This window comes from Hypoxylon trugodes (assembly GCF_022578975.1).
Source record: "Hypoxylon trugodes strain CBS 135444 unplaced genomic scaffold F4822scaffold_11, whole genome shotgun sequence".
NCBI lineage: Eukaryota > Fungi > Ascomycota > Sordariomycetes > Xylariales > Hypoxylaceae > Hypoxylon > Hypoxylon trugodes.
Genome location: NW_026250026.1, coordinates 816,071 through 832,249, shown reverse-complemented (window position 1 = coordinate 832,249; position 16,179 = coordinate 816,071). Strand labels below are relative to the sequence as shown.

The following is a 16,179-nucleotide window of genomic DNA, read 5'->3' as shown; positions in this document are numbered from 1 at the left end:
CCTGGTCGCGGCTGTATGTATCAGACCCATGAAAGCGTCTGGCGAAATAGGCGCGCTCAATCTCCCATAGAGTCGTGACTTATGGATCGACCTCGCATGTAAGTAAGCAACACGTGTTTGCTTCATTTCATCGTCAACAACTACACAGTCGCCCCCACGAACCCCCCTTTTCTTCATGCAGCCGACAGGAAAAATGACAAGGCTCGCGCGACATGATTATGGAAAAAGAAGGGGGTTGGGATAATTGCCCGAGAAGTAAATTTCGTACTTAATCATTTTGACTGGATAACCACCTGTTAGAACATCATAAGCGAGGGAAATCAGCTTACTCACTTACACAACCAACATATGAATCGCCATGATAGGAAGGACAGTATATACCTAAGTACATCACAATTTCCCTTCCTCCTTCCAAAGACGTGTCAAGGATTGCCCGATTCACGAAAACTTGAGATAAGTTCTTTGCTTTCATGAATATGTTGGAAGGCTCATCTATACCCACCGTTTGGTAAAAATTATCTCCATAGCCCCAGCTCCTTAGTCACGCATAGGAAGCCCATACCCATATAAAATGAAGGATATATTCCGAAGGCACACATTGCCAATACAACCTCACGGCGCACCATTCGACGCCGGCGCATTCGATATCTCTGGGAAGCAAATATCCGTACCAGTAGCCCCGGTTTTGCGAGGACGACTGTCTGTATCTGCGAAATGGTATACGGATACATTTCTATGTTCGTCACCGGCTACATGATTATCTCGATCCCGGAAGTCCTTCTCAACCGATCTGCGACACTCTGTAGTAGTCGCTGGAATCTTACTTCCTAGCCTCAACCTCCTCTTTCGAACAAACAAACAGCATCGCATGTTCAGCGTACCGTTCCAAATCACGCATTGGCATTGCAGAAATGAGACCGGCGTAGATGCAAAAAATTCTTGGTGCCAAAATGTGACAGTCACTTTTCGGCAAAGAAAAATGACGTATGCCATCACTGCGCAGTGACGATAGACCGCGGTATTTTTTGGAGTATTACCATTGCGTTCCATCGAGATTGCATGAATGTTTTTGCTAAATTCACATATTTAAGACGTCAGATCCAGACAGTGGAGAGTATGGTAGTCATCCCCCCATACTTCCCAGCCCCTCTACTCATTATCGTCGTGTTTCTTTCCCAAGGCCCTTAGCTTTTCTCCCCATATCCACAATATGATCGGCACCGGAATACCAAGAGCCAAGAATATAAAGGCTAGAAGGCTATTTCCCCAGCCATAATCCAAACGGTCATATAATTGAGGGGCAAAGATCGGGAAAACGAATCCTAGGACGTTGGACAGTAGTCGAGTGGCGGCACCGGCTGAGGCGCCAAGCTCACCGAACATGTCTAAGGTGTATGCTAATAGGGCCTGTGAAAGGATTGTGCTTCCCAGCGTGAAAATAATTGCGCCGATATCGACCATGACCCATATGATACGGTACTGTGCGGACCATGCATACCAGAAGAGGCCGATAATAACGAAAACAACACCAGGCACCATGTACGGGACTCGAAATTCAGGTTTACCGACACCTTTATTACCTGGCCGGTCCCTTAAGCGTTTATAAATGTAATCCACTAGAGCGGCTGAGGTTAGCACTTATTCGACGTTTATCATTTCGACGATCTGGGTCCACATAATATACCACCTTACGCAATAAAGCGATATCGGGCTATTCAACAAGGAATATACATACTGAAGCGGCTTCCTATTTGTGCAGCCATAACAAATCCAATCGAGAACGAGATATAATGCAGACTTCCAATGAGGGGGGATTGGCCGTACCGGTCAATCCACAATGTCGCGAATGTCGAAAGCAGCAGCGTATAAATGCCAAAATCCAAAGCGAAAATTAGGGATACAAACTGGATTATAGGTCGTCTTATAAGGAGTCGAATGGGTCGTTTGAGATATACTGATAGTCGGGAAAAGAAGTCATGCCAGTAAGCCCACTTAGTAGGCGATAAAACCGGAGTGGCTGGCTGTCCGGATTTTGCAGCCGCCTTTCGGCGCAATAGGACTGGTGTATAGGACTCTTTTATAATAAGAGCACCTAGCAGGGTTATAAATGCGTCGAAAATACTCACGATCCAGAACAACCACGGCCACTGTATCAGCTGGACTACGACACCACCAACGATAGGTCCAAGCGCCGGCCCAAGGTAGGGGAGGAAAGATGCTATGGCTAATGACCTCCCTCGGTCCTTGGCTCGGTACATGTCCGCCATGGTAGGCCCAGTAAGCTATAGCAAAGAGGAAGGTTTTAGTATATGGCAATCTGGGCTTGAAGTCAAACGTGATGGGCACATACTATGATACCAGCCGAAGCTCCTGTAGCGGCAAGAAATCTGCCAATGATCATCAAGGCTTCTGATTTACCAACCGGACATAACGCGTTCCAAAGGATATACCAAATATTGCTGGCCACCCAGGTAGTCTTCCTGCCATTCATCTCACCTAAAGCAGCGACGAAGAATGGACCGAACGCTAAGCCAAGGAAATAAATAGAAAGTGTGATTTGGGCAGTCGACGCGTCAATGCCTAAATCATGCGATATATTCCCGAGAGCGGCAGCTATGATTGACGCCGACATCAATGTGACAAGCTGGCCGACAGAAAAGATGATGCCAATTATGACCTTCCGCCATTCGGGCCAATTGTATGGGTCTTCTGGATCATCGGGTCCGTCCCACGTCGCACCGTATTGCTCATAGAGTCGCGCGAGTCGTTTTTCGGTTTCGCTGTCTTGATTCTCGGCTTGAACTTCCGGCGCCTCTGGATTTTCGGCGAATGGCAATGGATCTGTTCCTCCAACAGGTCCCGCCACTACACCCCCTACTTTCTTCTCATCGAGAGACATACTATCGATGATTCCGGGCTGTGTCCGACTAATACAGCAGACAAAAATTAACCTGAAATGTTCATAAACAGTTACTAGGGCGGAAATATCCCGTTATATAGAACGGGTTGTTGTCAATTCCGCGATGAAGCGCGCGGTTCAACGATGACTCCTCAGGACCCTAGGAGCACGTCTTGCATGGTTTCGCTCTAGTAACACCCCAAAATCCGGGGCCCTTGATCTTACGAGGGAAAGTAATAGGTCGCTTTGCGAAAAATGGTCCACTTCGAAGTAACGGTTGCTTTTAAAGGCAAAAATACAGATATCCGAGGTCGCCGCCTAACTCCGAGCCGGTTCATATTATGGAGACAAAGGTTCGGAATCCCTTCCCGAAAGCGGACCAAGACGCCAACTATCCAATGAGACATCGTGAGATGATCTGATAAGACCACTTGGCGTCGAGCACCATGACAAGCGGTCTACAAACCTGCGTACTAGCGCCATCTGATAAGCACAGTGGCCGGGGTACGTTGCAATGGTGCCTCTCATGGTCCTTAGCCTAATGGGAATAGCGAGCTGAAGTAGGCAGGCGGCAGGCAGCAGGCAGCACAGCGAATATAATATTACGCCTATGGAAGCCGAATAAGAGACCAGTATATCAATCCTCCGGTACGAAGTGCTCCGGGTATGCAGAAATCGTCTGAAAATCAGATCATTCACTTCTTGCTGACACAGTCCGGGACCGAGGCCGACCCCGATCCCGCAATGCAAGGCTTCCTTCTAGTCTGTAAGCGATGGGTTATGAGATCGCGAGAATTGGCATTATCCACAATGAAAGCTTGTTTTTATCCCCACAAACGCACCGTGCCTCTAGGTGTAAATGTGGACAGGAATAGTTCCTTGCTGCAGAAGCTTAACTTGGAGGTTGTGCGGGCAATTGGGAGGACTGAGCTTGCTAGTAGCTCTATAAAAATTTTCCAACGGTCGTAACACGAGCTCCATTTTCTCTAGAAATTATCCCGTTATAGGAAGGTCAGTCATTCACGCTAGGCCTATAGGTTGATATCTTTAGTCCTTGCATCGTCGGATTGACTCACATGATGCGAAGTACCTGAAATGAGTATATATAGGCTCTGATTTTATATGTACAGCCGGTAAGAGATAAGGAGTTTCTGTTTCTTTGCTACAAAGAATTGCGCTGACGTTGTCGAAGTGGTGATCGATGTTGTATTTTCTAGATTTATTTTTACGATCGAGGGCCCTAAGAAATTCACTTTATCAAGCTTAGTCATGCTATTAGGACGTACTAGATCGGGCAAGAAGCGCTGAGATAGATGCCTAGAAATTGATGGAATTTCTTTTAATAGTGGCTTATAAGTACCTGTAAAACCCTCTGTGATTGCTCGCTACATTTTGATATTTATAGTGAAATTTAGCGCCTGGAGCTTCCTTTCCATCTTTTTCTTTTCTTTTTATCGCTCCGCCTGATTCAAATGACGAGAAAAACATGACAGTTTGCTCATTCTGCGAAACGATCAATGTATCGACCTTGCCCACTTTCGCTGGGTTTTCAAAGACTATCTGGCCCAAAGACTTGCATAAAGTAGAAGCACAAGAGCATCATTCATCACTCGGGGCTCTCAGAGACTCGGCTCAGACATGCCCAGGCTGTCTGTTGCTCCTGACTGGGCTAACAAGTCAGGAGCGCAAAGGCCCGATTCCTCAAGGGCTTTCAATAAAACACATAGGAGCCAGTGAATACGCGACTGATTGGTGGGACGAGTCAGTAAATGATGAACCTGTCGCCCTACGAGGCTTGGGCCGCGATGGGTTCACTGCGGAGAGGAAGCTGATGTACGGTCTCTTGGCTCAGTGCGGGGCTGCTTTGCACAAGTTCAGCGTTTTCGCCAACGGAGGTTGGTCTTGCTCGTTTGTTAGAAAAACGTAATCAAACATACCAACGCATTCATTAAACGGTGGATAGATTCATTAGCTGCGCACTCTAGGATGGTGGTTGGTAGGAAACCGGCTCCGGTGGGCTGTTCAAAGAGAATTCTTGAATGGGCCAGAACTTGCAATGAGAAACATGTCAAGTGTTCTGCGTATCAACAAATCATCTCGAATACGCGAACATTTCCGACACGAGTACTTGATGTTGACGTCGGTAGCTTGGAACAAGTACGAGTAGTTCCTGGTGCTGGTCTCGTAGGTAAGTACATTGCCTTAAGCCACTGCTGGGGTAAGACACCGATGGTAAGAACTACAAAGGAAACATACTCGCAATTCACAAAAGAAATCCATATCAGTTGTCTTAACAAGACCTTTCAAGACGCTATTATGGTCACTCGGAATTTAGACATTCGATATATATGGATTGACTCTCTTTGTATTATACAAGATGACCTTTCGGATTGGGAGAGAGAAGCTGCTAGCATGGCCCAGGTTTATTCCCAAGCCTATCTGACTATCGCGGCCTCAGCAGCCTCCGACGGAACACAAGGATTGATGCGCCAAAAACCAAAAGAAGCCTACTTCGAACTCCCCTATGATCCCCAAGAAAACCCATTTAATCAAGGAGTATCGATTGCGCCATATCTACTCAGATTTCGGCGTCTTATTGCCGCACCCTTGAATACCAGGGCCTGGACCCTCCAAGAACGCGTCTTATCTGCACGGACTCTTCATTATGCTCGTGACCAAGTGCATTGGGAATGCCGAGAAGCAATCGCGAGCGAGGCTGGAGGACCACCATTTGGTGAACTTCTTGACAGTTCAGGAGACGAATCTTTTCATTCGGGCTGGCTAGGACGGATATCGGAAGACTTATTATCAAAAAGCGATACGGAGAATTTGGAACTTGCTGTTCAGCAGCGCGAGTCTGGGCGAAGTGGATTTGAGACCTGGTATGGCTTAATACAAACATACACTCAACGTAATTTGACCAACATCACGGACAAGCTACCTGCACTGTCGGGTATTGCTCGCGCCTACGCCCAACATCATGATAGCGACTACATGGCCGGTCTCTGGCTTAGAGACATAGGTACTGGCTTACTGTGGTATCGTAGGACATCAGAGCCCCTTCAGCGCCCGACAACGTATATAGCCCCATCATGGTCATGGGCATCGGTCGAAGGCTCCATGGATTTCTTTAGCATTAGCGCGGGGACTATCTTCGAGAGATCTATTGAGATATACGACGTCGCTTACCGTATAGAACCCGACGGTCTCAATCCTTTTGGAAAAATCAGATATGGGGAGTTAACAATGTGGGCCGCGGTAAAACCAGCCATTTTAAAGACCATTTGGGAAGATGGTGAACCCATTGACGGGAAATCATCAACACAGATGGTCTTTGATGACATTTCAGCAATCGGGTCTGCCACGCTAGACTGTCCAACTCCAGATAGTGAGGTAACTTGCCTCTTAGTGGCTACAGGTTACAATTCTTTCGGCATGCGTCTTCAGAACAATTTAGTGCTTCGGTTATCACCACAAAAGTCTAGTGGTGAGAACGGAGACATATTTAGAAGAATAGGAATGTCAGTGTTCCACGAAAAGCGGGATTACGCGCCCGACAGATCCCTGAACCCAACTATGGCGTCTTCAAACTATAGTGGGAAAATGCCCGGGGAAGTTGACGAGGATTTCTTGGAAAATTGGTTTTACGATGTTGAAATGACGAAACTCACCCTCATCTAGATAATACCGTTACTTACTGTACTTACTGTACCTACGGCCAATATTTTATAATCTATTATTCGGTGTTAATGAACAAATCCATTGTCACTCCAGGATTAGGGTTGTTGCTGGAAGCTCACTGTACATGTAAGTTCCAAAGCGCTAAGTTGCGGGGAGGCCATATGCTAATGCCCCTACATTATAGTGGTCAAGCTAACCCAAATAACATGAAGCGATGCGCTATAAGTTCGATCCTGGTTTTATACACAAAGAAATTACAGCACGCTACCCCCGCAATACGTGGGGAGCCACAAGGCCCGAAGCGCTATAATCACTATGACTTGTACATCTAAGAACGTGTTACCGTTTTAGCATTAATACTCTAAGGAACCGTTTGAAAAAAAGTCGATCGCCTTTTTGGATTGCTAACTGTATATTAAGCACTTATAACTATTATAACTATGTATGTATGAAAAAAAGGTGTTAGAACTACCTACTTAGGTACGTGGGTAGGTATTTGATTCATTGAGTATCACCAATTTTCAACATTGATACGTTGATCAGGTAGTGGTGAAGGTTTTCTTTGTTTTCTCACACACGTCTTATTCATGATTATGGAAAGCGAAGTAAGTAAATCAAGACCTCACCAAGGAAATGTTTCCATGCACCGAAGCATAAATATCAAGGCTTCATTCCGAAGGCCTTCGAGTTAAGTTACATAAACAAGTAAACTCTCAACCAAATTACTAGATTGTGCGCACCTCCGAAATTCGTAAAACGAAAATGGAAATGGACAAACAGGGCTTCGATCAAGCTTCCTCCTATAAGGAGAAATTGAAGCATGTTCAAGGCTTGATACCTATTGACAAACCACTCATCACATGGGACGGCCGCCGTGGAAGATCACCACGTGAGTACTTAAAGCCACCTACTATACCATATGGCCAAAAAGTCGCAGAATGGCAAAATGCCCTTTCTGGCCAACAAGATGTACCCGGTTTCCGTGACTGTTCAGAAGTCCGATCTCTTCGCAAGGACGCACCCACTATGGTCCTGATTTTCTATCCCCGCCCAGACGAAGATAATGCAAGGCCTATACATCAGAGCCCTTCTTACCTAAAGAGAATCGAACGCATAGCTCAAATGGGGGAGCAGACAATTATCTACGTCCCACCCGAACTGACGGAAACAATCCGTGCCATGCGATCCGATCCACATTGGCACATAGTGGATGCGTATCCTACGATTTGGGATGTACCGACTAACAACTACCAGCGCGATAACTTCACAAATAAGCAGCCGAAACTTTTTAGGGAGCTCGACGGCTATAGCGATGCGGATGGTGAGCTGAGACCAATAGAAAGATACAACCGTGGCCATCATAGCGCCGTGTGTAACGCGAAGGCATTCATCATGTACGACGCTATCATGCGCAACCCCTTCGGCTCCGACCGTTGGATGTACGTGGATGCGGGCTTCCTCTTTGACGACGGCCCCAAAGATGCCGATGGAGTAATTTGGGGCGACCTCATCAAAAGCGGTCTCGACTCTGCAAAATTCGATCGTGCTATTAGTGTCTCGCGCGACACAGGTGTGGTTATGGGGGAGTACTGTCACCGAGATAGCTGTCCAGATATCAACGACGAATGCTGGAGCAATCCTAAACGAACCTGGCGCACCCGTCAATTCATCAAGAATGTGTACGTAGGTAATTCACTTGGGATGCTAAACTACAGCGTGCGCTTCATGCAGACGGTAGACGATATGGATGCTAACGGGTTCTACACCGGACGGGAGGAATACGTCGTAGCTTTTGTCGTTCTTCGATACCCTAATTCGGTCTTCTCTATTCCGTGGTTTCCCCTACCGCGACAGCTTGATTATCGTTGGCAGTTTCCAGGAAAGCTAGTGTTTTCTCGCATTGGTGGCCCCGAGTCAGTACCCCCTATTGTGGACCCGATCGCTGCTTTGTACGTTCGCGATTACGTACCGAGTCGACCGAGTCTGGATGCTGGAGGAATCTATACTACGACTCCAGAAGATCATTATGAATGGGAAATCCGCCACGGGGTGATTAAGCCTACCTAAGAGGAATAATAAGCAATAGTAAGAATTTTGCTTATAGAATAGTCACTTTATAAAAGGATTTTGCTGAAGTTATCCACCTAAATTAAAATTATTCACCCCAAAATTGAACCATCATCTTTTACGGCGAAAGCATTTTCTGTGGAATATTTCAATCTATTAAGACTACGATTGTCAACTAGATAGATTCTGATGTTTTTATGCTACACGTAGTTTGCTACCGAAGTACCTGGGTACTGCTCCGTACGCGACCGAGTGAGCGTGTGGCGTCGGACATACCAATTTCACTCCTAAACTTCCGGCTCTAAGGTAGGTATCTCTTGTATGCCACGACTCTAGTTACTTTCATAGCAACATATAGATTATCATACACCTCTGCCCATTTAGTCATAAAATATTTGTCATGCGAAACATTCAGGAACGGGCATATGCAGATGCCCAGCTCGCCGCATTCGGCCGGTAGAACTGAGCTAGTGAAGCTGATCGACCTAAGACAAAGAGCTGTCAATTTGCACGTTAATGTGTATATCTGACATCACGGGCACCGATATTCTATTTTCATTGAAGCGGTAGAGAATCAGGCTAGGAAATGCAAAGAGAGGGACGTAAATGGACATCATAAACCCTCGGAGTCGCGATACTCCGAACTAATTTCGGAGATCGCGAGCGGGAAGCACTCAGATGTACAAACTCGGTTCCATATCAAGACGTCGTTGAATTCGAGGCGGCTGAAAAATCTCGTAGATCGTCTCACCGCATGAAGCACTCTCAATGCTGCGCCAATGTAGAACTAAAGGACGGAAATATAACGCATAAGAGGAAACTTGAAGATCCTTATGGTAAGACCCACTGGAGCCGTAATTCAGATCCGAGGAGATCCTCCAGATTCTTTGGTAGTACAAAATGATATCAGATCCGATATCGATCTCGTTTCCCAATCACGAGGCCATACTTAAATCGAGATTCTCAGAAGCACTTTGGTCGAGGTGATTGGTGAATGTACGATCAGGAGTAGTTAGGAATATAGATATTTGCCTGCTTTTGTCATGTTATTGGTGTGTTCCATTGAGTGCTCGGGAAATGTGGAAGCCGAGGTGCCTTACCGGTCTAAATATGATGTTTGTTATGTGATGTGGCGTTTTGTGGCTGCCATATCTTACCTAAGTGGTAATTCGGGAGGCAAAATATTTGCGCCTATCGGTGTTAAGGTAATTTATGATAGCCAGGTATGGTACAATACGAGATTGGTAGTTATTTCCGGCTAACATAGTGAGTAGACTACAACACGGCAGGCGAATGTTGTAGGTGTTTCTGTCTCTGATGTTTATGTGGCATTGTGTAACTGATAAGCTGATGTGTGAGGTTACTCAACGAAGACCGCAACTTCAAAATTGAAGCTGTTATGAGTTCGTGAAACGGCTTACTATATGCTATTTGAGACAGCGAGTAATTTGGATATTATGGTAGGATTCAAGTGCTTACAATGATGGCCAATTCATACTCATTGTAACCGCAAAACTCGGTGAATAAATGTGCAAAGTTGCAAGTGCCTGGCGTAACTGTCTCATCTTACATTCTTCAAAACCACCGAGGAATAATCGTATTCTGAGTATACGCCGGGCGTCGGCGACGATATTGGGCCTTCCTAGCGCTTATTAGTGGAGTTCTGGTATCGTATGCCGTAAATCGACCGACCCTTTTTCTGCAGAAATGGATTTGACAAACATTCTTGCGAGGCGTCCAAGAGACTTTGTTTTGTGAACAAGTTAGACAATCCTAATGTATGTGGCAGGTGGACTGGCTTTCCGTCATTTCTAAATCATAGCTGCATGAAGGGTAGGATTGCGACCTCCTATGTAGGAGAATATAAATTTTGAGGGGCGCCAGCAGCTTTGTGGGCGGACCATTAAGACCCAGAGTCCGAACTTGCCGCCTTAATTTGAGTTATCCCTTTTCCGTCGCCAAAAAGCCTCAACTTCGAATATAATGGCGACTTTTGTTGATGCCCATGTTAGGGTATTGGGGCCTTTCCTAGGCTTTACCCGTACGGTTTTAGTCCTAGCGATTGTGGCAACTATGTTATTGCTGTTAGTCCGTTTCATTGTCCAATTGGTGAAGGGGAAAAAGCACCATTTCATACCCTCTCCACGCATCACCAAACTTCCAGATCTCTCAAAAGAAGAGGTCGCAAATCTACCCTATCCACCTGATGCTCTACCCGGAGCTCGCGATGTTGAAACTCCGTATGGATCGATCCGTGTTTATGAGTGGGGCCCCGAAGACGGAGAGAGGGCGCTTTTTTTACACGGCATCAGCACGCCGGTGATATCCCAGGGAGATCTTGGTCACGAGTTAGCAGGTCGAGGATATCGAGTCATGCTCTTTGGTAAATTATAACCCACAATTCTCAAGCGCCGTGTTGACTTAGATAAACTGACTCAATTCTCAGATCTCTTTGGTCGCGGGTACTCGGATGCGCCCATGGACCTCGACTACGATATGCGGCTCTACACAACCCAGATCCTACTAGTCCTAGCATCGTCGAAGGTGCCATGGACGACATTCAATCTTGTGGGATACTCTCTCGGCGGTGGCCTTTCTGTCGCGTTCACGAGGTACTTCCCTCATATGGTCGACTCCCTCACTTTGGTAGCTCCCGGTGGGATAATTCGGCCGTACCACGTTGGTTGGAGGAGCCACATGTTATATAATTGGGGAATTCTACCCGAATTTATAGTGAGAATGTTGGTAAAAAGGAGAGTCCGGCCGAGGGACAATCATGCGCCCGGGTCTGCGGGGGCTCCTACTCTCGCGGCTGCCGAGGCGAAGAAGCATGTTCCAAATGGAGATGGTGATTCTAATGGAGGAGATGCATGGGATAACGCGGGAATTTCGAAGTATCGACCCGGAGTTACTGTCTCATCAATCATACGATGGCAAGTCGATCATCATGAAGGGTTCGTAACGGCGTTTCTGAGTTCGATACGTAATGCTCCCATTTATGCACCCCAAGAAGATTGGGTAGCCCTAGCGATGCTTCTTGGAAGGAGAAGACGGCATGAAAACAATAGCATAGTCGGATCCACCCCGGGACTTCGTGCTGGAAAAATTCACATTGTGTTGGGAGAAGAGGACCCCGTTATCGTCAAAGATGAGCTGATAGAGGATACAAGACGGGTTCTAGGGCCTGATGGAGTTGAGATAATGGTTTTGCCTGGAGGTCACGAAATCCCCATCGCTGCGAGCTTTGACGTTGCGAATGCCATAGAGGGGTTCTGGCATAGATATTGATTTGGGGTAGGTTTCACAGTCTTAGAGGGAATAATCACCTATAGATAGAGATAATCCCAACCGGTGAGGCCAGCAACGTCATCGACGGCAATTTATTTATTCAGACTAGGTACCTAATCCTACTCGCTTAGGTGGTGGAAATTACAGATACCTCGAAGCTAAATTCGAGGACAGAAAATTGTTACATGCTCGAATAATCGATATATCACCTTTTGTTTTCAAGTCACCTCGCTTTATCTTACCTTGCGGAAGGAAACATTAACACAGATCTAGTCAGAAATGTAATAGACATATGTATACCTACATAGGTAGCCATCATTAACTAGGTACTTAGGTACCACACCATCTATATGGAGCGAAGCCTTCGTGAGGGGTAAACCTGCGAATTAACTGCATCCCCAAGACCCTTCTGCAGGTATTGTCCAATTATAACATTGGTACCGTTCTATTGTAAGACAATACAATATGTAGTGTTCAATAATTTTTTAGGAGACTATTACTTCGTGCATAACTCCGAATGCATTTCGGACCATTATACTCCCTCTATGAAGAGTAATTTGCTCCTAAAGATTCATACCTAGGTATACTCCGCGGCTGACTCGTGGAACGGGACTATGTCGGGCAATGTACTAACAGAAGATATCTTCTACACATAATGTGAGGCGTCCCACTCCCTCTGCAGAATTGCCAAGTTTGTACAACTCATTAAGAATGATGGTTAAATCCAAGCATATGTATGCTATAGTACGATGTTCTGCACATGGGAGCAAACCTCACGGTGGTTTGGCCAGGATGATTTGATCACGGCGAAGCGGATTCGCTGGTCGTTTGCTTGGGCAGCATGCCAAGGTCGCTGGCGCCGGCTCTCAATATGTTAGACCCAATCGTAATGTATCCCAGATGGGTAGTGTGGGTATCGTAACTTGCATACTGCTACGACGCTACGCCGTAGTACGCAGCCGTTCAATCCGCGACAAAATCTGGGGATTGCTTACTGATGCTTGCCAACCACATGGCCCTATCATACCTACCTAGGTACCTAGGAAGATATACGTTGTATGCATTAGAATGCGTCTACTCCAAGATAGCGCCACCTTGGGAGCCGACATGGTCACAACGATGTGCTTTGACGGACAGAAGAGCTGCGCGATGTCGGGATGAATACTATTAGATCGACAGTATGAATCATACCTCAAAAATATCTACCTTTTACCTACCCAATATATCAATACGAGATAAATGATGAAAGCGGAGTTCTCTCCAACGGCCAAGCAGAAGATGCGTGACACGTTACCACATAAACTATGTATGTCTATCTCCTGCCTATCTCCTGTCTATCATCAACCGATAGAGGGGCATCAGCGCCAGGGTTGAATTAAGAGGGGTTCGAGTGGCCATTCATGGATCGAATGTTTGCAGATCGAATGATGGATGTAAGCCAAAGAATAGCTGCAGATACGATTGGTAGAGAAGTAGAACTTAGAACTGCAATGAAACACAAAAGAATAATAATATAGTTGGAGTTGACGAGAATATGTTATGCTGTGTATCCAATGAGCGAGTCCGGAGAGGATTCAAATGTCTGAGCGCGAAACTCGACACAACTTTATTCAAAGGAATATGTCTTGTCAGCTGGAACTACATGCGGGGAGATTACATATGTGTAGGAATGACGAAAGTTCGCTCTGATACACGAGCAAAGTATAAGTGGTTTGCTCGTGGACCATGTGATGTAAGTTTCATTCTTTGGTGCAAGGGAATTACATCAAGGCATGTATCAGATAAAGTGTGTTGTAAGTACGTACCTAGGTAAGTTAGTAGGTTCTAGGCGAGAGAGAGAGTCGATAAAAGGGGTCGTGCTAAGGGCTGAGGAACCGGTAGGGATAGACCCTATTACCCCGCAATTCTTAGGAGGCCTGGATTGCACATGACGTAAAGGATGAATTTGGGGGGTGTGACACCTTGTCTGCCTGTTAGCGTTATCGACGATTCAGCTTATCGTGCTCTAACAGTTGGTTCTTCTGGAAAGCTCGGAGCTACCTTCTAGTGGGTGCATGGCTATCCCCTGCGCCGCTTTTCCGGGTATGCACTAGCGTAAGGTGGGCTAAGCAATCTAACCAATAACCTACTCCAGTTTCTTCCCCTCTTTGGTTAGTGTTGACTAGTGGCGATGATCCCTGGTTCCAGTCGCAGGCACGTTCCAAGAATCTACTCTACCCTCTGTGAGCAATCCCCATACTGCAATAAACCACCCTTGTATATCCTTCAAATCCTTGTTCATCCTCTCTCCATCCATTATCCACCAAAACCATCCCGTCTCCATATTAATCCTACTCTATCTAAGATTCTCCCAAACAGCTTTCGTTCAATTCGCCTTCTCCATATTACTTCTTATTTCTCCTCGTACTTCAAGAGAGACACTTATCTAACTTATCTATTCGCCAAGTCGGCGTTCCTGATCCAGTCAACTCTTTTATTCCAACGTCTTTGTTACCGTCCTTTCTAATTCCGGATACAAGAACCAGACAATCTCTACCAGTTCAACCCTTCATCTCAATCAAATATAACATCATTTTACCTACGTAAAATTGAACCTGTATTATTACTATTACCCCGCCTGAAACAATCAACCTCTCAAAGTGATCGAGTCATTTGTTACTCCACAAACCGACATCGTCATATTCAATCAACACGATAATTCGATTAGGCTCGTGTACCGGTCTGTTTATCGCGTCAAAGAGAAGAAACGGCTGATCGCATTGTTATTGTACCGCCTATTTACTACACGCCAAGGTCCTTGCCCGTGTCATTCCCTTGTCACTTTATCTACTACTACTACTACCTATATCGGTGTCAATCGTCCTATTCTCACAAAGAGGCACCTCACCTTGTCTCATAATTTATTATTTGACTTTTCTCGTACTCTTCCGTTTGCTTCAAGCCTCGATCCTGTGACCGTTTAACTCGATCATTCCACTTAGCAAGCTTGAGGTTTCACCTTTGCAACTCCCACAACGCCACATCGTACCACTACTCCGATTGAAACACGCATTATCAAGTCCCTCCCCCATCGTGCGATTAAGCCGACTACATAAAGACGAACTTTTCCCTGTCGTTTCTTCGATCGGATCTCTTGCGTTTTCCCCATAATAAACTGCTAGTCTTGTACCACCACCATCAAAAATGTCGAACGATAACACCAACGGCGGACCGCCCAACGATCGCCGTGGTTCTGTCACCACTGCTGCTTTCTCCAATCTGTTCCAACGAAGCAACTCGATTTCCACTGGAAATGGAAATGCGCGCGAATCAGTCTCGTCGGTTGCGGCTAGGGACCAACGTCGACGATTATCTGTAACTACACTAGGGCTGTCTGGCACTTCGCCCAACTCCGCAAGCACACCATTTGGAATACGAAGGGGTAGTATTTCCACCAATAACTCGGATTCTATTGACGAGAGCGCTGTCGATGACGAGGAATCAGCTAAGATGGGTCCTACGTCTCCCTATGCCCGTCGCATGAGCTTTGGCGCCCAGGCTATGCGTAACTTACGTACTGGACCTTCTAGTCCTGGATCAACCGGTAGGCTTCCCCAACAGTCACGACGTATCTCTAATGGAAATTCACGTGCTCCACCTACCGGTACTTCGTCCGCCTCGAATGCTGCGAGACGGGCAAGTACCTCTCAGGCAAGCAACACGCAACCTTACAGAACCCCTTCTGACATGTTTTCTGCTCGGGCAGACAATACATACAACTGGTCCGAGCAGCTTAGATCCCGAGCCGAGAGTAGTGTCCAAGGTCATCGACCGAACTTCGGAGCCGGCAGGCACGGTTCTCCGCCCCGAGGCAGCAATGGCGGGCCACACGATCGCTCTAAGTCTGTTTCTGAATTACCAAATCCTCCCCAACAGGCTGCTACAGTGCAACCCAGGCAGCCAGAAAGGCCCAAGCCAGACCATATGCAAGAACGCATCCTCAAGGGTGACTTCTATATGGATTGATTGAACTTGGCGCTAGTGCAGGGGAATCAGAATATCAACACGCTCAAGTAATTTGAGACGGGGCTAGCCCCTCCGAGACACCTCTAAATATCCTCTTATAAGTTTACGATTGCTTACAGGGCCACGTGCCACTTGCTCTTTTCCTGTCTTTCCTTTGCACCACGTCTCTTCAACTGACGTCATTCGCTTGGACGAAATACTTCTTTCATGGCGTTGAGACTGGGGCGGGACGTGGAGGA

General features: G+C 46.4%; 5 protein-coding genes across 5 annotated transcripts; 4 read left to right on the top strand and 1 right to left on the bottom strand.

The window, feature by feature from the left end:
• Positions 1–940: 940 nt before the first annotated feature.
• F4822DRAFT_77496 (putative florfenicol exporter) lies at positions 941–3,068 on the bottom strand. The gene is made up of 3 exons (XM_051463957.1): positions 2,351–3,068; positions 1,736–2,282; positions 941–1,616 (listed from the first exon to the last, which is right to left on the bottom strand). Exons 1-3 carry the CDS (start codon positions 2,897–2,899, stop codon positions 1,150–1,152), a joined length of 1,563 nt encoding a protein of 520 aa, XP_051309205.1. The 5' UTR covers positions 2,900–3,068; the 3' UTR covers positions 941–1,149.
• A 1,091-nt stretch (positions 3,069–4,159) lies between these two features.
• F4822DRAFT_420609 (heterokaryon incompatibility protein-domain-containing protein) lies at positions 4,160–7,124 on the top strand. The gene is made up of 3 exons (XM_051459712.1): positions 4,160–4,794; positions 4,863–6,706; positions 6,765–7,124. Exons 1-2 carry the CDS (start codon positions 4,386–4,388, stop codon positions 6,578–6,580), a joined length of 2,127 nt encoding a protein of 708 aa, XP_051309204.1. The 5' UTR covers positions 4,160–4,385; the 3' UTR covers positions 6,581–6,706; positions 6,765–7,124.
• Positions 7,125–7,131: 7 nt separating this feature from the next.
• Positions 7,132–8,778, top strand: F4822DRAFT_420607 (uncharacterized protein). Its single transcript, XM_051459711.1, has one exon. It carries the CDS (start codon positions 7,343–7,345, stop codon positions 8,645–8,647), a length of 1,305 nt encoding a protein of 434 aa, XP_051309203.1. The 5' UTR covers positions 7,132–7,342; the 3' UTR covers positions 8,648–8,778.
• A 2,183-nt stretch (positions 8,779–10,961) lies between these two features.
• Positions 10,962–12,157, top strand: F4822DRAFT_420599 (uncharacterized protein). The gene has a single exon (XM_051459710.1). The coding sequence runs from the start codon at positions 11,126–11,128 to the stop codon at positions 11,933–11,935; it is 810 nt and encodes a 269-aa protein (XP_051309202.1). The 5' UTR covers positions 10,962–11,125; the 3' UTR covers positions 11,936–12,157.
• A 2,961-nt stretch (positions 12,158–15,118) lies between these two features.
• Positions 15,119–15,940, top strand: F4822DRAFT_434546 (uncharacterized protein; the record flags this gene model as incomplete). The annotated part of the gene is made up of 1 exon (XM_051462022.1): positions 15,119–15,940. The coding sequence occupies one exon, from the start codon at positions 15,119–15,121 to the stop codon at positions 15,938–15,940; it is 822 nt and encodes a 273-aa protein (XP_051309201.1).
• Between the last annotated feature and the right edge of the window lie 239 nt (positions 15,941–16,179).